The following is a 27,123-nucleotide window of genomic DNA, read 5'->3' on the forward strand; positions in this document are numbered from 1 at the left end:
CTCCTCCCTTGACATGGGGCATAGCATCCAGGATGTGGCTCAGGTCAATTTTGCCCTGAACTTCCTAGATTAACAGACCAAGGTGACGCTTCTAAGTTTATCTAGAACAACATCCTTTAATTTTTTAATCCCTATCTAAATTACTTTTTGCTTTTGTAATACCAAATGCAAGTAATCATATTGTTTAATGAACTGACAAGATCCAAGAATTCCCAACATCCTGAGAAGGGATGACTGGGAGACAGTGTGCCATTCCCATGCTACAGAAATTGCTCTTCATTTCTAGTGGGCTTTCTAGGGGGGTGGTAGTGGTTTCAGGTGCTTCCAAGGCTACCACTCTGGTGAGCCCCTCCTGTGCACATCACTTGATTATGTATCAGTGAGTTTGCACCTATATTTTATCCCACGTGGCCTGAATCCAGGAAGTTGTGTCTAAGTCACTTGCTCATTTACTTCCTGTTTCAAAACCAATGGCATACGGAATTTCACATTTTTAGGAATCAGATAGAGAAAGCCTGTGGGTATCCTGAAGTGGACACCGACCCCAGCCCTACGCTAGAACTTTACTCCATTAACCTGTGTGGTGTAGATAGCTACACCATCCTCTGCTGTCCTCAACATTCAGTGGCATCTCAAGTTACACTGTTCCCCTGGGCAGAAAAAGTCCCTGCACTGTGCTGCTGTGCAACCACCAAGAAGATTCTTTCTGTCAAAGCCAGGGAAGCTTTGGAGTCAAGAAGAAAACCATGATGATGGCATTTCATGGGTAGAGTGTGAAGACTCAGTGTTCTGAAAACTCTTTTAAAAAATCTCATCATCATTCCACATCCCATTCAGGTGGCCCATTGAAGAAGACATCATGGGAAAACTCCAAACACATGAGAAATGAAGAAGCTGTTGATGACTAAGGCTCAGTCCTTCTTTTTCACCCAGACTTCACGACTGAGCACTGTGAAGCTTTAGAGAGACGCTAGTCACCAGAGTCACCACCCTAGAACTCTACTAGTGTTTTCTGAGAAGCCCAACTAAAATCTGCCTTTTGATTTTTATTTAGAGGTGAGAGAAAATCCTTAAAAACACTGTGTTGCAGACCTTGGTGGAAAGCATATCTGGCTTTTCTCATGTGGTAGTAGCTACTGTCTTCCCAGAATGTTACCTCTACTTGAGCCTCAAGTAAATAGACATTTTATACTTCCTGGAGAAGACAATGACAGTCTCTTGGCAAACTTAGACAACTGAGAGCCATGTGGTTTTGTTCAGCCTACAAAGTTCTTTTTCCTGACTCAACCTTGACTTGAGATTTTCTTAACCTACAACATTAGGTTGAAGTCGATCTGGCTGAGACCAAGTCTCTATGCTATCACACAGTAAGGGAATGGGCAAGTTCAAAAGCACCAAACATTCAAATGTACGAAAAAAGAACAATCTACATAAATATTTTGAGATGCTGGTTATACTTTTTCAAGATTGTTTAATGACTTTTCATGTTTTAAAAGATAAGTGTGATACAACTCTTAAATCTATGCAAACAGAGAGAAGAACCTAAAGATTTTTTCAAAGGAAACTTAAACTTTGTATTCGTTTCCTAAAATCAATAGCCCCTAGACACTTACAATCTCAGGTCAAACACTCAAGTTGTCCAATGCCTGAAGGTCAAGTGGAGTTGTAAGCTGATTTTTGCCTCCTGGCAGCACCTATGGATGTGTCTGTATTTAGCTCTTGAGAAATCCATCCTTGTACATCATCAAGTTATATAAGTTCGGTTGAGTGTGGGAGCACCTTGTCTGTAAATACTTTGTCATAAGTATGATACCCATGTACCCTCTCCCATCAATAAATATTATAGAACTCTCATATTGCCGTATTTCCCCCATTTCTGACCCCTGTTTGATGTCTGTGGCATCTGATACTATCAAGCCTTTCCACACTCTCTCTTAGATTCCAGGATACAAATTCTACTTGTCCTACCTCTCTGATTTTCCCTTTCTGGTTTCCTGTGCTTGTTTCCCTTCTTTCCAAGGAAGCTGGGAGTGGGACCCTAAATGAGGAGATGGGAATACCCTTCAGTTTGTATCCCTACTGTCTAAAGACTGACCCTCAAGAGAACCCCTTGTTGCTTCTAACTCAACAGATTTGCATGTTCATTAAACAGTTGTCAAGTTCTTCCTAACTCTGAGTTGCTATCTATAGCTTTTGTGGAGTTATTCTGAGATTTCTACCTTTTCTCAGCACATGGCTGAATCCTCGACCTGCTGAATTGGGACGTTTTTGTGCTTCAGTTTCTTGAAAACACATACACCCTGTCGCCTCTGCCCTCCAAAATGTGCCATTCTGTACTTTAGTTTCTATTACCTGATCCTGCAGCCAGAGGTCCCCGTAGTCAGAGGTGATTTTGCACCTCCTGCCTTCCCAGTTTGGCCTCTCCTCAGTTCATTTTAGATACACAACACTTATGCCAGCATGCTGACACTCCCCTCCTTATCTTTGCTTCTCATATGCATGTGACAGTGATGAGTATCCTTTGGACACTGTGTTGTTGGTATTCCAGAGTCACTGCTTAGCCCTCAAAGACCTCCCATCCTCACCGGTATTTCCCCTCTGCTTCCCTCATCTGAGTCTTCTCACTGCCCCACTCTGTACCCCCCTAATTAGCACGTTATACCTTTACTCGCCCTGATGCCACCTCTTCTGGAATGCCCCCTTTTCTACTTGCCTGAACTCTTCTCCCTGCCACCCTAGAAAACAGGTTATATCTCACTCTGAAGTAAAGCACCCTCCATCTATTCAGTCCTGTGCTTTCGCCCTCTCAGACTTCTTACTGAGTATAGAGTGTGTACAAGTGTGTAGAGTGTGCATGAGTGTGTAGAGTGTGCATGAGTGTGTAAAGTGTGCATGAGTGTGTAGAGTTTGCATGAGTGTGTAGAGGGCATGTGAGTGTGCAGAGTGTGCATGAGTGTAGAGGGCACGTGAGTGTGTAGAGTGTGCATGAGTGTAGAGGGCACGTGAGTGTGTAGAGTGTGCATGAGTGCGTAGAGTGTGCATGAGTATGTAGAGTGTGTAGAGTGTGCATGAGTGCGTAGAGTGTGCATGAGTGTGTAGAGTGTGCATGAGTGTGTAGAGTGTGCATGAGTGTAGAGGGCACGTGAGTGTGTAGAGTGTGCATGAGTGTGTAGAGTGTGCATGAGTATGTAGAGTGTGCATGAGTGTGTAGAGTGTGCATGAGTGTGTAGAGTGTGCATGAGTGTGTAGAGTGTGCATGAGTGTGTAGAGTGTGCATGAGTGTGTAGAGGGCACGTGAGTGTCTTCAGCCTTTTGTTTCCCACACTAGCTGATACACAGTTTACCCCAGCTTCATATTCTCCATCCACCCTGGTGTTCATATGTTAAGTGTGCTGAGTGAGTAAACAAGAGGCATAGCACCAATCAATTTGTTCAGAAAAGTATAGAAACATCCCAAGAGCAGCATTTCAGGATATTTGAAATTAAATATAAAAGAAATATAAAGTAATTCTGTCACACTGGAGAGCAATATTAAATAAATTTCCTAAGTCTACGGCTTGTACGGCTGAAAATAAATGAAAAGGTTTGACTAGGAAACTTCATTTAATGAAGTGATGCAGATGGCAAGCAGCTTGATATACTTGTTACATCTGAGGCGCACAAAGGATTGACAGCTAGCACACATACTACTCATCTGAAAAGGATGTGTTGTAATCACCAATGTCACTCATTACAAACAGGAAAATTTGAGCAAGGTTATATAGTCAGTAAACAGCAGTACCACAATATGTGTAACCTCACATGATTGCCTCCCTCTCTAACCCTGTGATATGGCACTTCCTTTTAGCTATACATAAAGGATGTGGATAGCAAGAATTGTGAAGAATTGACAGTTTTCTAATGATCAGATCAGTTCCTGGTAACTGAGGAGATCTTGCTTAATACACACCGGCAAAAACTAAAGATTTCTACCACCACCCACTGGCAATACCTTGTGAAAGTGTGTGTGTGTGTGTGTGTGTGTGTGTGTGTGTGTTGTGTGTGTGTGTTTGCGAGCCCACTTGAGCATATGTATGTATGATACCCCTGAGCAGCAACCACCCTAGGACTGAGTTCCAGAAAGACATTCATGAATGTTACAGCACAGCATGGGCAGTAGCAGCAAAAACCCTAACCCAGGGAAGCCTCATGAATAGTTCAGCAAAGCTAGCTGTGGAGCAAAGGAAACCAATCAGAGCACCAAACCAGGAGTGCAAGCACCTCCTGACTCAGGAGGGAAGAATGCGTGGCTGGAGCAGGTAAAACGCATGATTGACAAAGCACTGGGACATTTGCACACATAACAGAGACTCCAAGGATGTGCAGAAAATGCCTTCGATTGAGTTCACAGAAAAAGAGAGGAATGGGGAGAAAACAAGTAAAACAACAGTTATGAAAAATTATGCCATGATACTGGTAAGAATTAGTAATGACAGCATGTCACTATTCAGAAAACAAACAAACAAACCAACAAGCAACAACAACAACAAAAACAAAACAAAACAAACCAGGAGATCTAAGGTCTGAAACAGCACCAGCAACTCCACAAGATGTGTTACTAATTTTAGATAACCCATCCAAAAACTTATATTTAAACTATTTTCATACTTTTTCAGTAATGGCAATTGAACTCAGGAATGCTAGGCAAGTACTCTACCACTGATATACATCCCAACCACATTTTAAATTAATTTTATTTTGAGGGATCTTAAGTTGCCCATGATAGACTTAAATTCAGTGTAAGAGGCCAGGCAGGTCTTGGACTTGCTATCCTTATACCTCATCTCCCTAAGTAGCTGCGCCTACAGGGGCACCACCAGGCCTGGTCATCAAGCCTTGAGACTCAGACAACCCTCAGTCACACAGAGAGGTTTCTGCTCATTAATTGAGACCAGGGTAAAGTGAATTGTTCTGTCTTTGGTGGTTGTAGAAAATGTGACTATGTTTTTTTTTCCCTGAGAAAATCTGTATCCGCAGCTGCCAAGGGCCATTTAGGTGGCTCTGACACTGGGTACTCATATGGGGATTTGTCACACCTCTTTTCTGAGGTGACTGAAGCAATCTGGAATGAGAGCAATGAAGGACACTGGGTTTGGGCACTGATTGGAGTCTTGAGAGGAGAGATAAGAGCTTGTTTTTAGCATCCAAATCATCGATAACCATCTTGTCGTCCAGCTACAGGTTGTAGCAAGTCACAGTTGATAGTCTTGCTGGTTCTTAGAACTCGATCATGAAAACATTTGAAATGTTAAGCATGCTTGAGTCCTACTGAGACAATGCCAAAAGATGCCCATGCTGAATATCCAAAGCCAGTCCTACTGCTTCACTGAGGGTTCTTCTTTTTCAGTTTCTAGACAGGCAAGAACCAAGCATCAGTAAGATTCAGCACAACTTCTCCTGTGTGTTTCTGTTGTCTCTGTGTGTGGTGTGTGGGTCCAAGTGTGGGTATACAAGCACATGAGTTACCTCTGCAAACTTCAGGTTTCCAACCCTTCCCTGGGGGGGGGGGTTGAGCATTGCTATCCTAGTGATCTAAAAACAACTCTGCTGGTGTTGCTTACGTTCTGTAGCAACCAGGCTAGGTAGTTAACAACCAGTTATTTTGGTACTATGTATCTTACATGGTTTTCTTTTTCTAAAAATTTTATAACTATTTTTTATATACAGAAAACATAGCAGTGCACATTTAACTCCATGTAGTAGTGAGTTCTTTTACCTTCCCCTTTTCCAGCTTGGCAATGCAAGCCATGCATTTAGGACCCAAGACATTGCCTCCCCAGTGGTGGTGGATCTCTTGTATCTGTCATTGTAATTGATCCCAATACCTCCACCAGCTTACCCAGAGCATCCTTGCCTCCCAAGTTAACCTGTGTGAAGACAACAGTGGAGAATGTCTTCCTGTGGGCCAGATGTCCCAGCCTGGCCTTTCCCTTGATGATACAGTAGGGGACTTCCATCTTTCAACACAGGGCAGGCAGGAAGACCACCAGCTCAATGGGGTCTACATCATGGGCAATCACTACCAGCTCAGTCTTCTTGTTCTCCTGTAAGGTGGTGCTGTACTGACCTTGATCAAAGGACAGATGGTCTCTTAGTTGGGATGTCCCTTTTGTTAGCAGCTTTCTTCTCAGCATAGGCCAGGAGCCTTTACTTCTCCTGCTTTGTCTATGGCCTGTTCTTGTAGGCAAGTTTAAGCAGCTGGGTAGCTTTTTGCCAGTCAAGGGTCTGGGGGAGCTGGTTAATGGCAGGAGGTACTCTGAGCCTCTTTAGTGGATGTCCCTTTGCCACTGCAGTCTGAGATAGTGGTGCTGTTTGAGAAAGCCCATGAGACCTCTTTTGAGCTGGATATCCTGCCTAGTGCTGAAGTTCTTGGGCTTTTCTCAATCAAAGGATTCACCACCTGTTTGGCTTCCTATTTCTTCCTGACATAGGGTCCTGGGCACTGTCTTCCCCTTGCCCTTCCTTCCTTTGGGCATCTTGCTCTGCTGGAGGAGTGAGAAAGCCCACGTAGTTTTATTAACAGTCCTACTCAGTTCCTAGTCAAGAGGATAAAAGCAATATACATTATTGTTGAATCAAAATTAAAATGATAGACTTCTCTTTTTCATCTTATCATACCTATTTCAGTATACAGACCATCTATTCAAACCAGAGTCACAAAATGTTCACCTGGAAGAAAAACCCATGAGCCACTTCTCTCACTTTTGCATTTTGGAAAGTAGAGACTGTGCAAAGGAGGGTCTCTTAACTACGCCTGTGGAGTGCAGCACGGGAGAGATTGGGACCTGTCTGCTATTGCAGCTTCTTTACTGGAGCCTCAGTGTAGGAACAGTGTGATGCTACACCTACTATGGCCAGGAGAGGGTGCTAAAAATTAGTGTAAATAAAGCAGTATCTTTAAAGCAGTAAGCACACATTTGAAAACTTAAAGATAGTATATCACCATCATGTTTTCTTAGTTTGAAATGTGGCAAAGATAATAAATTCTGAATAAACAGCCAAGTAGTTGACTCAGGAAACAGGTGCAATAGATGAGTGGCTCCTTCAAAATTGTTTTACTTAGTTTTATTCTTTGTTTTGTTTTGTTTTGTTCGTGTGTTCGTGTGTGTAGTGTGCCTGTATATGTGTGCATGTTTATATATGTATGTGTGTGGTATATATGTGAAATGTTTGTGTGCATGTGTAGACACATGCTTGCCACACTGTGTGACAAGTTAGTGGACAACCTTTGGGTGTTTATCCTTCCACTTTGTTAGAAACAAAGTCCCTTTGCTGCCCCCCTCCACATAGGCTAGGCTAGCTCACCTCTGAGCATCTGGAGAGTCTACCTCTGCCTCCATCTTTCTGTGCTAGCACTGGAGTAACAGAAAGAAAATGTGCTACACCTAACTTCACTGGGGTGCTGGGATTCAAACTCGGGCCCTCACACATGTATGGAGAGTGCTTTAGCACCAAGTCATCTCTCCAGCTCCCTTTCAAATTCTTAGTGTATCCCTTAAGGGCTACATGAAATCAATGAGTTAGTTTTTAAACGCTCTAAGCCAGAACTTCATCAGAAAAATTGGAACAGGCAACACCAACTTTACTCTTGCCAGGAAAGGGCAGATAAGTCTTAAAGAGAGTTGGTTATCATTTAATGAATCAAGACTTAGTTCTTCAAAAAGTGCAGTTAACTATTGAAATGTCAGGGAAAATGTCTAACACTTTTTTCAGCTCCCATAATTGACTAAATGATTTGAGAATGCCCTGTGTTCTTTAGTGACATCTGAGTACTATGTTTTTAGTTTATGAAAATGTCTTCATGTCAATCCCTTACACTGTCTAGTTTAGGGTAGAAGTTATGTCTATATCAAATTCTTTACATGATAAAACAGTGGCTCCTTCTTAGGAACTCACTGGGTTTGTATTTAGTACAAGCCCCCTTGTGTCTGAAATGACCTTGAGCAGGTAAAGCTTCTTAAATTCCAATTCTCCCACCTGTCAAATGCAGTTTTTATCTCCCTTGAAGGATTATTATAAGGATTAAAAGGTTATAAAATTTTAAATTGTCCCTAAAACTAACTCATTTATTTTAAAACTAATAAATTGATGCAGTCCCCAGGACATCATGTGCAGAGGGGAAGAGTTATTATTGCCCATGATGGGGACTTTCCCAAGGACTCTTCTAGGTGGCAATGGACTTGACTGGTCATTTTTCCTTTTTCAGAGCAATTCTGTTCAAAGAATTTTAGATTTTCAGTCAAGTTCTCTACATTGTCCCTCCAGAAGTTCCATCTTGATAAGTCCCTGTCCCCAGCGTACTGTGTGTGGATCACACTATTGGCTGCCCTTTCCCAGTGAGCCCCATAACTTTAACTTAAAAGGTTAACGCTCTAAGCTTCATAATGATCTTAAATTATTGATACAGATCAGTTTTCAAAATATTTGAGAGGTATTATTTCTAGAACAATCGGTGTAAAGCTGTGGTTAGATCTGCAGATTTCTGAACATTGGCCATAAAATAATCCTGGGCAGTTTGATGAGATTGTAGCTTGGTTCAGTCTTCCTGGAATTGTGTCAGTCTTTAGTCCTAGAGATGGAACGGCTCATAAGTGAAGTACATCTTTCCCCATAGCCTGACTGGGTAATGTGACAGCCATTTAGCCTGAGGCAGTGTTTGATCAGAACTGATGGCTTCCTGGTATCCTTTTGCACATATGGATACAGTGACCAGGAAGTAGAAATTTTTGTAAAGTGTCTAGAACACAATTAACTTCCCAGGACATGGTGTCTGACCTAGACTGCCCACACTCACAGAAGATGCTACTATAGCCTGAAAACCAGCATGCACTAAGAGTTGCAGAGGCATGTAGACATGAGCTAGGATCCCTCTGTCTATCTTCTCTCTTGTCTAATTCACTGTCAACTCCTGATTCAGTCTACTAGGTCAGTAATGGTTTGTTACTCACTGTACCTGCCCATGACCCAGTTCAGACTGGCAATATGAAAGGGCTATTAGTGACAAATCTTTTAAAACTTTCTATGGAAATAATTCACAATTTAGCTTCACTGATACGCTTATAATAATCTCCAGAATTATATTATGATGACTTCCCCTAAACTCACATACTAAATGTGTGTGATGCTTCAGACTCTGTGATGAATGCTCTTAATCCTGGTGTATGTGGTCCCAGAAGCTAGCCACAGACATTAATGATCCACCTCATTACTCCCAAAATATTGCAGAGGGAGATCAGATATCTACTTATAGGTCATGAAACCATGGGAAATGCAATAATTATACTAATTCATGGTAATAGAGTAATCTCTATATCATTGCTAGGTAGCATCTCATACAGACTGAAATAGAAATAGAAAATTAATATGTTTGCTATAACCTGCTCCTCTAGGCAATGATTATTTTTGCAATTCTATCATCATAGTGATTCAGTTCTGTTGATATGTGACCTGTACAATTGCCAGGAAAAGCAGAAATATATCTATTTGGAAAACTTGGACCTATAAGAAGAAACTGGCCAGTTGAAAACGTTTGACAAATAGACATCTCATGAACTGATTGAAATAAAAATAAAAATAAAAACTGTCATCTTTCTTATTCTACATAACAACAAACTGTTTATTGATAGGATTGTGAAGTGAAATGAAAGGTCAGCTGTCTGTGACAACAGACACATCAGTGGTTGGACAAGTGACTTGCTGAGTAGGCTTTTTGTTTGCAATTATTTCACAGGCATTCAGAAGGTGTCAAGATCAAACCATCAGCAGACCACCAAACAGTGACTGTGATCTCTTTTTCAAGTATCTAGACATAATTTTGCATTCCCCATGGTTTCATTATGTCCCTGTTCCTTCCATTTGGAATAGAAATCTTTATTCAATGCCACTGTATATTGGAAGTATGCTGGATGTGGATGTTGCTATTGTTGCTGGTTTTGAAGGGGGTTATAGTTAAGAGATTGCCTTCAGCCTCAGAGGAGACTTTGGAATTCAAACTTTTAAACACCATTGAGACTATAAAGGGTTATGGGAACTTTTGAATTTGTACTAAATGGATTTTGCATTATATATGGGCACAGGACTATGGGAGTCAGGGAGTGAAATGTAGTGGTTTGAATGAGATGTTCTTCATAGTCCTAGTTGGAAGAACTGTTTGAGTGAGTTATGAAGGTGTGACTTTGCTGGAGGAAGTATGTCATTGGAGGCAGACTTTGAGGTTCAAAGTTCCACGCCATTCCCATTCCCTCTGCTTCCTGTTTGAGATAGAAAATGGAAGTTCTCAGCTTCAGGTTCCAGATAACATGCCTCTGCTCTGACATCTTTGACACCCTGCTGGAACAGCAAGCCCAAATAAACGGTTTATTCTATAAATTGCCTTGGTCATGTAACAAACACAACACCATTGAGTACAATTCTTCTATAGCAATATGTATGAATCACTCAGACACTACTATATAAGAACTAACTAGCAGAGAGGAAGATTTTGTGGTTGGCTACAGATTGATTCCTCTATGTTCTGCAACCAAAGTACATGATGTCTTCAGAAATATCATTTTATCATCTATCTGTGGTGAATAAACAAGAGTAATGGCAGTACCCTATACTATCTAGGGGAGTTTTGTGAACTTCCTGACCAACAACACACAGAAAGGTATCATACACTTGGTACAAGGATTTTCAGTTAATACCTTATAACTTCTAAGAACAGTATCACCCACCCAAGCAGAATACTACTGTGCAATTTCTTTCTTAAAAATTTTGATCTTTGCATTAACTGCGTTAGTCCTTCATATATTCTAGTTATATGGAATTTGGTCAGATGTGTAGCTGGCAAATATTTTCCCCAAGGTGTAGGCTACCTCTTCACTCAATGACATAAAGTCCTTATTTGTATCTACATCTTGAAATGTATTCCCTACTTTTTAACTTGTAAGTTTCAACATTTCAGGTTTTACATTGAGCCCTTGATCTATTTGTAGTTGTTTTATGCAGATGGAGAGATAAGAATTGAGTTTCATTATTCTAGATGTTTGTCATCTTCCTCTCTTAGGGATATTCACTTAGCATCTAGATTTGTATCACTGGTAGATCTGAGGTTTTTATATAAAGGTAGCTACAGTAGTGGTGACAATAATAATGAATGACAAATACAAACACTTCTGGTAGTAAATGTGCAGAACACTTCTTATATATTAAGTCACTTCATGGGCACAAAATCCTGTTGAGTAAGCTGGGTAAGGGTATGGTGGCAAATGCCTTGAATCCCAGCTCTTGGGAGGCAGAGGCAGAGGCAGGAGCATCTCTGGTTTTGAGACTCAGCATTCTACAAAAAGTGAGAATTGTTAAGTCAGTTGGAAGTTTGGTGTCTGATGAGATCTAACATTATTTTATAGTTTGTTTATCACATATATTCTCTACTGAATTGACATTTTGTATTCCCTTCCACTTCTTTTGCGGTATATTCATGTTTAACTGGTCTATACATGTTTTCATGTTTTATTTCAGAGCTATCCTTCACTATCTATGGGTTTAAAGACTTAACTTTAATGATTTTTGTCACCTTTGGATAGAAATTATAACATTACTTTTAATAAAATCTAATATTTTTCTTTACATATTCTGTTTTTTCCTTTGTTGTAGACATCTGACCTTTATTTAGTTATTCATCTGTTTAGTCTACAAATTCAGAGGAAGCATGCCTGATCTTGCTTTTGGTGTCAGCAATAGAAAAGCCCTGTCTTGTAATGTATGTGGAACTTTTCAATACAAAATTCTAATGCTTTCTGTTTTCAAATTTATTACACTTAAATGTTTTGCATATGTTAAGGTAGCAATTTAACAATATCATTCCACAAAAGAACAGACAAAGAATGAAAAGCATTTCCTTGCTGATCTGAATGCCCTACCTCCACACATATGTGTGAATTCCTTTATGCCTTTTTTATTGTGTTCCATGGATATTTCTAATATAACACTCTGGTATTGGCTTTTCTCCATTGCTGGTGGTGTTTGTATGGTTCTATTGGAATGAGTTTCTTTTCTGACCTTTTTTTAAAGAATATCCTTTTTACTCTGGTAGATAGCAATTTGCTTCTTCCTTAGTTTTAATTCTGAGCCTTGTATCCTAGTAAGGGCCTTTCAGCCTCCAAGACAGTAGAAGACAGTAGAGCTTGTGAGAACCTGCAATTTTATCCTATGTATATGTTCCCACAGCCAGTCAAGGCCTCTGATTTCAGAACTGTTTCTAGGGCAGTTTCACATCCTTGCACTTTGGAACCGCAGGCCAGAGACAAAATAATTGACCACAGGCTTCCTGATTGCCTAGCTTTCATTGGACAGGAAAGTGAATTACCTAATAGAAACCAAAAGGTGGCTGGGATAGATATTGTCCTACATTTAATCACAAGCCTTTAAAAATATTTATTTATCACCAGCCTGCGCAGAGCCAAGGAGCTCAGGTAAGTGGATGCTACTGTAATGAACAAGTATGTGGGTGGACAAACAGGAGAGAAGGAGAAACAGAGTGGTTTGTGCACTGTGGAGAGAAACGGAAGTGAAGACACCCTGGCAGTGAAGAACAGGCTGATAGGGGTAGCCTACACTGCCACCAGGGGGCATGTGATCTCCAGGCCTGCTACCACAGAAGGCCATGTCTGGATCCGTGGCCTGGGGTCTGTGTAGATGTCCGTGGTTGTGATATCACTGGAGGCCAAATAGATGCCCGTGATCTAGGCTCCAGCAGAGGCCATGCTGATGTCCAGGGGCCATGCTGCCACTAGGGCCATACTAATTTGAGTGGCCTGCGCTGCCATGGTGACATCTACCACAGGGTTTGTGATGATGTCTGTAGCCCATGTTACCATTGGGGTCCTTGGAAAGCTGGTCCAGTGGCCTGAGCGCTGGAAAGCTGGTTCTGCCCCTCCTGGGAGAACTGTCTCCAGGTGAGCTGTCCTAGAGAGTCTCAATGGCCCTGGGAAAACTGCCCTCCTCCCCCTCACAGCCTCTGCAATGGGAGAGCTGACCCTGCACGTGGAAGAGCTGGTTCCACTCCTCATAGTCCATGCAGAAGAGCTGGTCCCAATGCATGGGCAAAGGAGAGCTGACCCTGACCCTCACCTGAGGGGCCTTGTCCTAGAGGAGGCCCAGACTGACAAATTCAGACACCACCCAGGCCCACATCCAGGGCTTTGAGTTGACCCACCCCAACATCTACCCTATCTATGACCTTTTAGAGCACCTGAAGGGACCAATCTTGTGAAACCACAGCTGCAAAATCTCTACGACTTACAGCCTGATATCCAAAAGAAGGCTTGGTAAGGGTGCAGATTGATGGTGTATCAGAAGCCAGGGTTGAACCAAACCAACAACTCATTGCAATAAACATTTGTCAGTAAAACTGTTTGGGCAAAAGGATACACTTTGTGACACATAGCAACTCCCAAAGCCACTATGATAAATGAATACGTGATGCAGAGGCAGGAAAGACACAGGAACGAAATGTTTTTTCTTTCCTTCATTTTATTAGTTTTCTTTTTTTAATTTTCTTTTGGGGGGGAGCCACAAGGGTGGAGGGCAGATGTGGAAAGGCTGGGAAAGGAGTGGGATTGGGTGCATGATGTGAAATTCCCACAGAATCAATAAAATTATGTTAATATAAAAATAAAAGAATATCATTCACTAGACAAAAATATTTATTTTCTGTTTGTGTGTGCATGTATGTATGTGCAACATATGCATACAGAGCCTGCATTATATTCCGTGTAACTGGAGTTAGAGTTCTTCTGCAAGAGTAGGAAGTGCTAGCCGGGCGGTGGTGGCGCACACCTTTAATCCCAGCACTCAGGAGGCAGAGGCAGGCGGATCTCTGTGAGTTCGAGGCCGGGCTGGACCGACAGCCTCCAAAGCAATACAGAAAAACCCTGTCTTGTAAAACCATTTCTCTTCTCTGGCTCCACAAGTCCACTCTTCTTATTCTCCTTCTTATTTTTCTTTTCCCACTTAGTATTGGCTTTTAATCCAGGGCCTTATACATATCAGACACACACTTGACCACTGAGATATATCCCTAACTGTCCTTACCGTCCTTCACATTTTATTTTGAGACAGTGTCTTGCTAGGTTTCCTAGACTAACCTTGAATTTATTGTGTAGCCCAAGCTGGTTTCTAGCTTGCAAAATACCTGTATCAGTCTTCTTGGAAGTAGGATTACAGTCATATCCAGCATGGCCAGAATGAAGGTTTTTAACAAGTTGATTTATGCACACATATGCACACACATACACACTCCTACATCCTCACACATACCCCTCTTCCTTTGGGAAGGTGTGAGAGCCAAAGTTACATTTTAAGTTTTAATTGCTATACCTAAGAGATTCATGAAACAAAAATACCGTTGATCTTCAAGCCCTTTGCCCAAGGACAGATAGTTCCTGAAATGCTGGAGGCTGTTTTCACTCCCCTAAACAAGTTTGTTTGATCTATCTGCACTGGTATGTCCTTGATCACATGTGGGCAGGAGGTAGGTAGGCAGGAAGAAGTCAGGATATATGCTTGCCCCTGATTGGACCTAATGGGAAATGCAATGAATTAATGGGTTTTCCTTCCTAAGCCTTTGCCATACTTGATTCTGGGCCATTTCTTGGGAACTTGTGAATGGACCTGGCAGAGCCCATCCAACCTGGCCAGTTTTTAATTAAAGCTTGCTTTAGTTTGGCTTTAAACTGTGGTAGTGGTCTTATTCTCGATTAGTGGGATTAACAAAGAGTTAGAGGTAGCCATCGTTGAAAGGATTCTGTTAGGTCTGAGCATGACAAACATGGTTCTGGAAGGTTTTTCCCTTCCCCCATTCCCTCTTCCTCGCTAAAACCCATTATAGTGCATTCCTAAACTAGCTACAGTGGTTCATTCCCTTATTTGGTCACTTCCTCCTCCTCTTAAAACTACCAAGGTCTAGCTGTTAAAGTATTAAAGTCCAGCAATCTAAAGTCCTCTTTTGGCTGCCCTAATTAACATGCCAAATCAAAATTAAACACCTCATCCTAATAGGGAGTTTCCCATTTCCCTTTATAAACTGCCATTTTCCTGCAGGCCATGTCTGTCTCCTCTCTATCCAGAGGCGGTCCTCCAGGACAAATATCTCTTCCTGTTCTCCCTTGTTCCTTTCCCTTTCTCCTTTTTCGTCTATCTCCTATATCTTATTCCTTGCCTTTGTCCCTCTGAGGTAAACAAATCTTTGTTTTGAGGTTTCTTGTGCCAGCGCTGGTCCTTTCAATGTTAATTTGTTCTAGTTTTTTTTTATATGTGTACTAGATTTGAGACTTATCAGATTTGCTGGTGGTGGTTGCTTCAAAGTCCACTCACATGTGTTACAAAGATAACTTTTCTCAGGACAAGATTGCAGCAGTATTCATAGATGGAGAATCTGAGTTACAGGAATTTTCCACAGTGGGGCAGGCAATTTCATCCAGAAATCTGTCTCCAAATGTGTCTGTACTGATCCTCTCCAGTTCTTTTCTCTCCATTCTAATTTCTTTCAATAGTACCTGCACTCAGTCACCTCAAGAGGGGGCTAAATGAACACACAGAGGCAGAGAGGCCTGACTACTCCCAGACAGCTTTTCATTGGACAGCTGGTTGATTCTAAAAGAGCTCTTTAGCTTAAGTCTCTGCTCTGCCCGTGACTCAGTCAGCAAAACCAGCTTCGAATGACAATTTTAGGGGTTTGTGTCCAAGAGGGTTTTTGCTGCACCTAGCCTTTCCCTGTCCACAGAGCAGAAGGCATGCTGAGCATTCTGGCCCTACTTCTAGCTTTCTTGCCTGCTGGTAAGTATAGAGCATAGATACTAGGAGATTTCATTTTGTTTTTCTAAGTAGGAAGCTATGCTGATGAATTCCTACTCTACTATTCTCATTTTAGGCAGACAAACATCCCCCAACTTGGAAGAAAGAATAATGTCAATTGTCAGGCCAATGGGATCCTCTGTCATAATCACCTGTGATATTTACGCAACAGACAGTTATATCCACTGGTACCTATTCCAGAAGGGGAAGGCCCCACAGTACCTTCTCTACTATAACCGCCTCAAGTCCGAAACTGTGGTGGATTCTGGACTTAGTTCAGAGAAGTACTATGTTTATGAAGGCACAGATAAGACTTACAAATTTGTACTTCGGAATGTGGAAGAGTCTGATTCTGGTCTGTATTACTGTGCCTGCTGGGCTGGCACAATGATTCAGTCTTGCCCTTATCTGTACTGAATCATTAACTTGCAGCTGTTACTAGTGCACAAGACAGACCAGCTCCTCTCTCACCTCATGCCTCTCACTTCTCTCTGAAGAGAAAATTCTGGACACCTTGCCTTATTGTTGCCTTGTATACATCCTACTTCCTTCTCGTCAGCTCTATCATGGTCCCTAACTGTACCACTGGACATTTCTATAGACCAAACTACAATCTCTGATACTTGACCAAGAACACTTGAATGAAAATATAATGCTTTCAATTCCCTTGAAGTCTGTTGGAGGCCCATCCAGTTGGCAGACTAGGACATAAAAGGTTGCTTCAGTTTGCTGATATCTGCCACAATGTATTTACATAAGAGAGCATTTTGGGAAGGCTAGTTAAGTTGATCCACATATGTGATCATGATGCAAAGAAAGTAGCCAAAACAATAATTTTTCATTACCTAGATTGTGAGAAATGGTAGGATAAAGACTTTGGGCTTTCTGAAGACATCATGCTGATGTACAGTCATCATCTTTTGAACAAACTGATCATTCCAGCATCATAACATCCATAATATTGTTTGTGGGAATGATAGTATAGAAACATGCCAATTATTTTGTCTACTTAAAGAATCCAATGTCAACACACTGAATTTCAAAGATATTGTTGGATTATTTTAGGGAACAAAGGTTTCCAATCTACAAAGCAGATGGGAGCTCTGCTGGAGGTGTCGGAGCTGTTGGCATTTGCATAGCAACTTGAGTCTAACAAGAGTTAGCAGAGTTCACAGAGAAGATTGTCAACATCTGGCTACTGTTGCCTAGGTTAAAGTAGAGGATCTTGGTAAACTGTGTCACCTCAAGTGGACTAGCTCTCTTGTGGATTTCCTTGCTGTTATACCTAGAATACCCATCAATAAATAAAGGATCAGGCTGAATGAGCATATAATCAATAGTACATACTTGAATTGAAAAATACACAGGAAAAGGAGACTGGATGCCACACTAAAGTTGTATGTAAAGATATACAATTAATTAATATGTAATTAAGGAGATACAAGATTTGTTGGGAATCTGTTCAGGATTTGACGATTATCAAAGAAAATAGGTTTGAAAACTTTTCACTTCATAGTCTTAAATATCACTTACTATTGGTATAAAGAATTGTCAGTCACTGTATGAACATATGTATATTCTAACCAATACCCTTGTACAGTTCATTTAGGAATTCCAGTCTTATTCCTTATATGATTATTTTAGATTTTCTATTGTTGTGTTAAAACACCATGGTCAAAAAGCAACTTGGAAAGGAAAGGGTTTTTTCTATCTTACATTTCTCAGGTAACACAGTCAATCATCAAAGGAAATCAGAGTAAGAACTCAAATAGGAAGGGGTGCTGCTTATTGATTTGTTCTTCATATTTTACTCAGTCTGGTGTGTTTTTGTTTTGTTTTGTTTTTGTTTTGTAGACAAGGCTTTCCTATGCAGCCCTGATTATCCTTGAACTTACTTTGTAGACCAGGCTTGCCTCAAACTCAGAGATCCGTCTCCCTCTGTCTTTCGAGTCCTGGAATTAAAGGCATGCACAAACACTGCTCAGCCTCTCAATATGCTTTCTTTTAGTACTCAGGACCACCAGCCTAAGGATGACTTGTTTTGTGGGGAAGGGTGGGTGCATGCAATATTCTATTTGTGGAGGCAGGAGGACAGCTTGGGAGAGTTAGCTCTCTCCTTCTACCATGTAGATTCTGGTGGTCAAATACTGGTTGCTAGGCTTAACAGCAAGCTCTTTTACTACTGTACAATCTGCAGACCCCATACTTTTAAAAAATATGTAAGTTAAAATCAGTATTTATAATGCTTCATGAAACGATATTGTGAAAACCCAAAGCTGCATTCATGATTGTGTGTGTGTTCTTCTCTGTGAACTCTTCTAGCTCTTGTTAGACTCAAGTTGGTATGCAAATACCAACAGCCCGACAACTCCAGGGCTCATGCATTCTAGACAATTGCTTTACCACTGCGCTATTACTCAGTCCTTGATATTCTTTACAATAGTAAGTGCATGGTATAATGACACCCAACTCTTGACCATGAGAACAGGGCCTGCTATATTCAGCCATTGTTGCCTGAGTTGACATCTCTTCTGTAATTTACTATTCCCTGTGGATATTTTTGACTCACTCTTTCACTGTTCCATTTGCATACTGGTCATTACTATCCCTCTCAAGTTTCATTGATTTCAGTTTTTAATATATAAATTTGCAATGGCCAAAAATCCATACCTACCCTCTCAAAAGAGATGCATCAAAATTTGCATCCTGTGGGTTGACTTGATTCCTATTATTTATTTTTTAACCTCTTGTTTATTTAAATTAGAAACAAGCTTGCTTCACATATCAATCACAGCTCCCTCGCCCTCCCTTCCTCCCCTGACCCCAAAAACCCTTCCCAACCTCCCACCCAATTCCCACTCTGCTCCTCAAGGAGGGTGAGGCCCTCCATGGGGGATTTCCAAAGTCTGTCATATCATCTAGGGCAGGACCTAGGCCCTTCCCCATGTGTCCAGACTGAGAGATAATCCCTCAATGTAGAATGGGCTCCCAAAGTCCATTTGTATGTCAGGGATAAAGACTGATCTACTACCCCAGGCCCCATAGATTGCCGAGGCCTCCTCACTGACATCCAAATTCAGGGGGTCTGGATCAGTCCCATGCTGGCCTCTCAGCCATCAGTCTGGTGTCCCCTTGTTCAGTTCAGCAGTTTCTGTGGATTACAACAGCCCGGTCTTGACCCCTTTGCTCATCACTCCTTCTTCTCTGCAAGTGAGTTCCAGGAGTTCAGTTCAGTGTTTAGCTGTGGGTGTCTGCCTCTGCTTCCACCAGCCACTGGATGAAGGTTCTAGGGTGGCATATAAGGTATTAGTCAATCTCATTATCCATAAAGGGCATTTATTTTACTTAACCAAAACCAAATTTGAGAAATGAGAAAATTTGTAAGGCAGCCCTGAAAATTAATTAATGCACACAAAATTGAATGAACAGTGTTCTTTTAAGAAAATCAGTTCTGTAGGGGAGGAAAAAATGCAACAAAACTTCACCCAAGAATTCAGTGATAACAGTCATTGTCTTCTGATACTGGGTGTTAGTCATGGATGTAAGCACTCCATCCTTTAATCCTAATTAAAATATTATTAAAAATAAAAGCTATCCATTATTGTTCTCATGGTCTCATTTAAAGATATTTTAGGATTAACAACTTGAGGCTTTCATACCATTTGGTAACTGATATTTGAGCTCATTTTAACTGAAAACTTTATTATTTTGATTGCAGAGTGATGAACAAAATTGAATGAATAAATTAGTCCCCAAATCCTTCTACTACAAACATTTTGAAGTGAGATACAGTATTATTTTTTTACCTATTGTATATCTAGGCTGTATTCTCATGAGTCACATGACATCATGCAAAGAAACTTGAATTCAGTTTACTGAAAATAATACTTACTTAAAAATAATTTATAGGCGCACAGGGAAGTAGCTGTCCCTCTGGCATCATCAGGTAAACAGGCCAGCTTCCCGGCCTGTGTTCCAGAGCCTGCAGATCGCCTGGGAACTGCACAGAGCTCCCAATCCCGGTGGGAGCATCAGGTAAACAGGCCAGCTTCCCGGCCTGTGTTCCAGAGCCTGCAGATCGCCTGGGAACTGCACAGAGCTCCCAATCCCGGCGGGAGCCAAGCACCCCAGACTCCTGATCTTCTCTCCCACCAAAGAGACCAGGAAACTACAGGAGCCAGGGAGACCAGGGGAGTAGCTGTTCCGGATCAGGTACAACAGGACCCAGCATAGGGTCCAGGGGACCAGGTAGGAGGCTAAGCGCCCCAGATTCCTGTTCTTCTTCTCTACCCACGGACCAGCATTTGGACAAGGCATAGAAGAACCACCAGATTACTGGACTTACTAGCACCCACCAAAAGGGAACTCTGGTCCCCAGACCAGGAAGGGGCTCTTTCTGCACCCACTAAAAGAAGAGATGGGAAAGAGACAATACAAAAACACAGTCAGCAACAGAAAAACAAATATGACACCGCCAGATTCTAGAGACTCCACACCAGCAAGACCCCAATATTCCAACGCGAAGGAAGCAGAAGAGAACGACCTTAAAAGCACTTTCATGAAAATGATAGAGGCCCTAAAAGAGGATATTGGAAAATCCCTCAAAGAAATGGAAGAAAAAACAAACCAAAAAATGCAAGAAATGGAAGAAAAAACAAACCAAAAAAGGCAAGAATTGGAAGAAAAAACAAACCAAAAAAGGCACGAAATGGAAGAAGAAATGAAGCAAAAAATGCAAGAAATGGAAGAAAAAGCAAAGCAAAAAATGCAAGAATTAGAAGAAGAAACATACCAAATAAGGCAGGAAATGGAAGAAGAAACAAAGCAAAAAATGCAAGAAATGGTAGAAAAAACAAAGCAAAAAATGAAAAAAATGGAGGAAGAAACAAACCAAAAAAGGCAGGAAATGGAAGAAGAAACAAAGCACAAAATCCAAGAAATGGAACAAAAAGCAAACCAAAAAATGCAAGAAATGGAAGAAAGAACAAACCAAAAAATTCATAAAAGGCAACAAACGGACGAACAGATAAACAGAAAATTGCAAGAAGCAATGCAAACGCTGCAAGGGTTGAAAACTGAAATAGAGACACTAAAAAAAACACAATCTGAAGAAAGGCAGAAAATAGAAAAGCTGGACAAACAGTCAGGCACTACCAATACAAGCATTACCAACAGAATAGAAGAGATGGAAGAGAGAATCTCAAGTGTTGAAGATACATTAGGAGAAATGGATTTATCAACAAAAGAAAACCTTAAATCCAACAAATCCTTAACACAAAGCATCCAGGAATTATGGGACACCATGAAAAGACCAAACCTAAGAATAATAGGTATAGAAGAAGGAGAAGAAATCCACCTCAAAGGGGCAGAAGGCATATTCAACAAAATCATAGAAGAAAACTTTCCCAACCTTAAGAAAGACATGCCAATGAAGGTACAAGAAGCCTACAGAACACCAAATAGAGTGGACCACAAAAAAATCCCTCGCCACATAATAATCAAGACCCCAAACATACAGAATAAAGAAAGAATATTAAGAGCAGCTAAGGAAAAAGGTCAAGTAACATATAAAGGCAGACCTATCAGAATTACACCTGATTTCTCCATGGAAACTCTGAAAGCCAGAAGGTCCTGGATAGATATTCTACCTACACTAAGAGACCATGGATGCCAGCCCAGACTACTATACCCGGCAAAGCTCTCAATCACTATAGACGGAGAAAACAAGATATTCCATGACAAAACTAGATTCAACCAATATGTGTCCACTAACCCAGCCCTACAGAAAATTTTGGAAGGAAAACTCCAACCCAAGGAAGCTAACTACAACCAGAAAAACATAAGCATTAGAGAATCCCTCTCTACCAACAGCCAAAAGAACAAAGGGGCGAAATTCCACCCATAATTCCACCAACAACAACCATCGCAAATCGAAGAAGGATGAGCAATCAATGGTCATTAATATCCCTCAATATTAACGGCCTTAACTCACCCATAAAAAGACACAGACTAGCAGAATGGATTCGAAGACAGAACCCTTCCTTCTGCTGCATACAAGAAACACACCTCACCCTCAAAGACAGACATTACTTGAGAGTTAAAGGTTGGGAAAAAATTTTTCAATCAAATGGACCCAAGAAACAAGCAGGGGTAGCAATCCTAATATCTAACAAACTAGACTTTAAAATAAAATCAATCAAAAGAGATGAAGGAGGTCATTACATACTCATCACAGGTGAAACCCACCAAGACGAAGTGTCTATCCTGAACATCTATGCCCCCAATACAAAGGCATCCACATTCATAAAAGAAACATTATTAGAACTTAAATCTCATCTAAAGCCCCACACAGTTATAGTGGGAGATTTCAACACACCACTCTCACCACTAGACAAGAATACCAGACAGGAACTCAACAAAGAAGCAAAGGGTCTAATAGAAGTAATGACCCAACTGGGATTAACAGCTATCTATAGAACATTTCATCCACATAAAAAAGAATATACCTTCTTCTCACCACCACATGGAACCTTCTCAAAAATCGACCACATACTTGGCAACATATCAAACCTCAGCAGCTACAAAAAAATTGGAATAACTCCATGCATCTTATCAGACCACCATGCCTTAAAATTAGAATTCAACAGCAACACAAATTGCAGAAAACCTACAAACTCATGGAAATTGAATAATGCTCAACTGCACCATCCCTGGGTCAAAGAGGAAATAAAAAAAGAAATTAAAGACTTCCTCGAATTCAATGAGAATGAAGACACAACATACCCAAACCTATGGGACACTTTGAAAGCAGTGCTACGGGGAAGTTCATAGCACTAAGTGCTCACATGAAGAAACAGGAAAACAGTTATACCAGAGAATTAACATCACAGCTAAAAGCTCTAGAACACAAAGAAGCAAACTCCCCAGGAGGTGTAGACGCCAGGAAATAATCAAATTGAGGGCTGAAATCAACAAAGTAGAAACCAGGAAAACAATACAAAGAATCAATGCAACGAAGAGTTGGTTCTTTGAGAAAATCAACAAGATAGACAAACCTTTGTCCAAACTTACCAAACAGCAGAGAGTGAACACGCAAATTAACAAAATCAGAAATGAAAAGGGGGACATAACAACAGACTCTGAGGAAATCCAGAGAATCATTAGGTCATACTTTGAAAACCTGTACTCCACAAAATTCGAAAATTTAAAGGAAATGGATGACTTCCTGGACAGCTATCATTTGCCAAAACTAAATCAAGAACAGATAAGCAATTTAAATAGACCTATAACCCCTATGGAAATAGAAGCTGTCATCAAAAGTCTCCCAACCAAAAAAGTCCAGGTCCAGATGGCCTCAGTGCAGAATTCTACCAGAAATTCAAAGAACAGCTTATACCAATTCTTCTCAAAGTGTTCCACACAATAGAAGCAGAAGGGTCTTCGCCAAACTCTTTCTATGAGGCTTCAATAACCTTGATCCCCAAGCCACACAAAGATACAACCAAGAAAGAGAACTTCAGACCAATATCCCTCATGAACATTGATGCAAAAATACTCAATAAAATACTGGCAAATCGGATCCAAGAACACATCAAAACAATCATTCACCACGATCAAGTAGGTTTCATCCCAGGGATGCAGGGATGGTTCAACATACGAAAATCCATCAACGTAATCCACCATATAAACAAGCTGAAAAACAAAAATCACATGATCATCTCACTAGATGCTGAAAAAGCCTTTGACAAAATCCAACACCCCTTCATGATAAAGGTCTTGGAGAGATCTGGGATAACAGGGACATACTTAAACATAATAAAAGCCATATACAGTAAACCAACAGCCAACATCAAACTAAATGGACAGAAACTCAACGCAATTCCTCTAAAATCAGGAACAAAACAAGGCTGTCCACTCTCTCCATACCTTTTCAACATGGTACTTGAAGTTCTAGCTATAGCCATATGACAACAAAGGGGGATCAAGGGGATACAATTTGGGAAGGAAGAAGTCAAACTTTCACTGTTTGCAGACGATATGATAGTTTACATCAATGACCCAAAGAACTCAACCAGGAAACTCTTACAGCTGATTAACACCTTCAGCAAAGTGGCAGGTTACAAGATCAACTCAAGAAAGTCAGTAGCCCTACTATATACAGATGATAAAAGGGCTGAAAGAGAAATCAGAGAAACATCACCCTTTACAATTGCCACAAACAACATAAAATACCTTGGGGTAACGCTAACCAAACAAGTGAAAGACCTGTATCGTAAGAACTTTGAATCTTTAAAGAAAGAAATTAAAGAAGCCCTCAGAAAATGGAAAGATCTCCCATGCTCTTGGATAGGTAGGATCAATGTAGTAAAAATGGCAATCCTGCCAAAAGCAATCTACAGATTCAATGCTATCCCCATTAAAATCCCAGCACAATTCTTCACAGACGTTGAAAGAACAATAATCAATTTTGTATGGAAAAACAAAAGACCCAGGATAGCCAAAACAACCCTGTTCAACAAGGCAACGTCCGGAGGCATCACTATCCCTGACCTCAAGCTCTATTATAGAGCTATAGTCCTGAAAACAGCTTGGTATTGGCACAAAAATAGACAGGCAGACCAATGGAATCGAATTGAAAATCCGGGTATTAACCCACACACCTACGAACATCTGATCTTTGACAAAGAAGCTAAAAATATACAATGGAATAAAGAAAGCATCTTCAACAAATGGTGCTGGCATAATTGGAGACTGGCATGTAGAAAAATGCGGATCGATCCATGTTTATCGCCATGCACAAAACTTAAGTCCAAATGGATCAAAGACCTCAACATAAATCCAGCCACACTGAACCTCTTAGAAGAGAAAGTGGGTGGTACCCTTGAAAGAATTGGTACAGGAGACAGCTTCCTGAACATAACACCAGTAGCACAGACAGTGAGATCAACAATTAATAAATGGGACCTACTGAAACTGAGAACCTTCTGTAAGGCAAAGGACACAGTCAGCAAGACAAAAAGGCAGCCCACAGAATGGGAAAAAATATTCACTAATCCCACATCTGACAGAGGGTTGATCTCCAAAATTTACAAAGAACTCAAGAAGCAAGTCTCCAAAACAGCAAAGGACCCAATTAAGAAGTGGGCTGCAGAACTAAATAGAGAGTTTTCAATAGAGGAGTCTAAAATGGCTGAGAGGCACTTGAGAAAGTGCTCAACATCCTTAGCCATCCAGGAAATGCAAATCAAAGCAACTCTGAGATACCATCTCACTCCTGTCAGAATGGCTAAAATCAAAAACACCAATGACAATTTATGCTGGAGAGGATGTGGTGAAAGGGGGACACTCCTCCATTGCTGGTGGGAGTGCCAACTGGTTCAGCCACTTTGGAAAGCAGTATGGAGATTCCTCAGAAAAATGGGAATAAACCTACCACAAGACCCAGCAACTGCACTCTTAGGCATATATCCAAAAGATGCCCATTCATATAACAAAGATGTCTGTTCCACTATGTTCATAGCAGCTTTATTTGTAATAGCCAGAACTTGGAAGCAACCTAGATGTCCCTCACCCGAAGAATGGATAGAGAAAATGTGGTACATCTACACAATGGAGTACTATTCAGCAGAAAAAAATAATGGAATCATGAGATTCGCAGGCAAATGGATGACACTAGAAGAAACCATCCTGAGTGAGGTAACCCAGTCACAAAAAGAGAAACATGGCATGTACTCTCTCATATATGGATTTTAGACATAGATCTGGGGAGTGCCAGCCTACAATCCTATTGCCAGAGAGTCTGGGAAACAGAAACTTCATTTACTGGCTGGTTAAGTACTGAGCTGAACTCAAGAAAGCCAGTATCAGAGAGGGAGGACTGATGATCAAAGGGATTAAGACTGGGCTGGTTGAACCCCAGAAACAGCTGACCAGACAAAGGTTAACTCTTGAATCCCAGGCATCAGCCTGGGAATCCAGCATGGGACTGATCAAGACCCCCTGAATCTGGGTGTCAGTGAGGAGGCCTAGGTAATCTATTGAGCCTTGGACAGCAGATCAGTACCCATCCCAAGTATACACACGGTCTCTGGACTCCCATAGAACAATGTGAGGTGCACTCTCACCCTGAACTCTTGGGGAAGGGTCTAGGCCCTGCCCTATATGAAATGACAGACTATGGACACCCCCATGGAGGGCCTCACCCTCCCTGGGGGAATGAGGGGATAACGGGGGGGGGATGGGGGGGAGGGCACGGGAGGAGGGGAGGGAAAGGGAGAGGGACCTCGTACTGACTTGTGAAGCAACCTTGTTTCTTATCTAAATTTAAAATGGAAAATAAAAAAAATATTAATAAAAAAAAGAAAAAAATATTAACAGATAAAAAAATAAAAAATAAAAAAAATAAAAAATAAATAAATAAATAAATAATAATAATTTATAGCAAAATTTATTATGCATCCAGACATCCTGAACTTTAGTTTTTAAGGTCCTTCTCCCCAAAAAGGAATGAAGGACACAGCAAGAGCATTGTTTTTTACCCATAGAAGAGCATTAAGATGAATCACTAAGATATGACCTAGAGCACCATTTTTGATGCTGCTCTTTCACTATAACTCTTCATGGTAAACACAGAAGCATTATCGAATGTAGATGTAAATCAGGCTTAGAATATAATTAAACTACAGCCTTCTCTGCAGTGGCCACCTGTGCAAGCTTTGCACATGGCCATGTAAGGAGGACCTGTCATATGCAGAGGCCAAATGGGCATCAGACTTTGAAACTTACATGTCTCATCTTACATATATAAAATCATATTCTTGTGTGTGTGTGCATTTGCATGTTTGTATGTGTGTAAGAGCATGCATACACATGTGAGTACTCACTCATGTCACATAGCCTGATGAAATGTCGGGACCTGTGTGTAATATTTCAGAAAGATGCTCTGCTCAGCCAGAAATTTTAGGAGCTTGGAACTTCTAATGTTTTTTAAATGTTGGCTGGTAACCTCTAGATGGTCTCTCCTAGGTCATGGGAAATAGCTCCTAGTTTGTATAACAAAAGACCTAGGCCTGGGTGAGCCTATTCCCACCCTAAAGGCTAGTGAGACATGCTGATAGGGAGTGTCTGAGGGCTTGAGTACATGTTGCGTAGGAATATCTTTAGGGTTAAAGGAAATATTTCCAATCAGCCCTATCTGCATGGTAATAGATGTCTTCTGCCAGTAGCCCTGCTTTTGGATAGTTACTT

At 41.0% G+C, this 27,123-nt stretch overlaps 1 gene segment (V, D, J or C); it reads left to right on the forward strand.

Annotated features, from left to right (window-relative positions):
* The first annotated feature begins 15,730 nt into the window (after nt 1-15,730).
* Nucleotides 15,731-16,414, forward strand: LOC101822658. The segment is given in 2 exon segments: nt 15,731-15,858; nt 15,953-16,414. Coding segments are annotated over 2 exon segments (384 nt in total).
* Nucleotides 16,415-27,123: the final 10,709 nt, after the last annotated feature.

The sequence above is a fragment of the Mesocricetus auratus genome, unplaced genomic scaffold, assembly GCF_017639785.1.
Source record: "Mesocricetus auratus isolate SY011 unplaced genomic scaffold, BCM_Maur_2.0 Super-Scaffold_100013, whole genome shotgun sequence".
NCBI classification, from domain to species: Eukaryota; Metazoa; Chordata; class Mammalia; order Rodentia; family Cricetidae; genus Mesocricetus; species Mesocricetus auratus.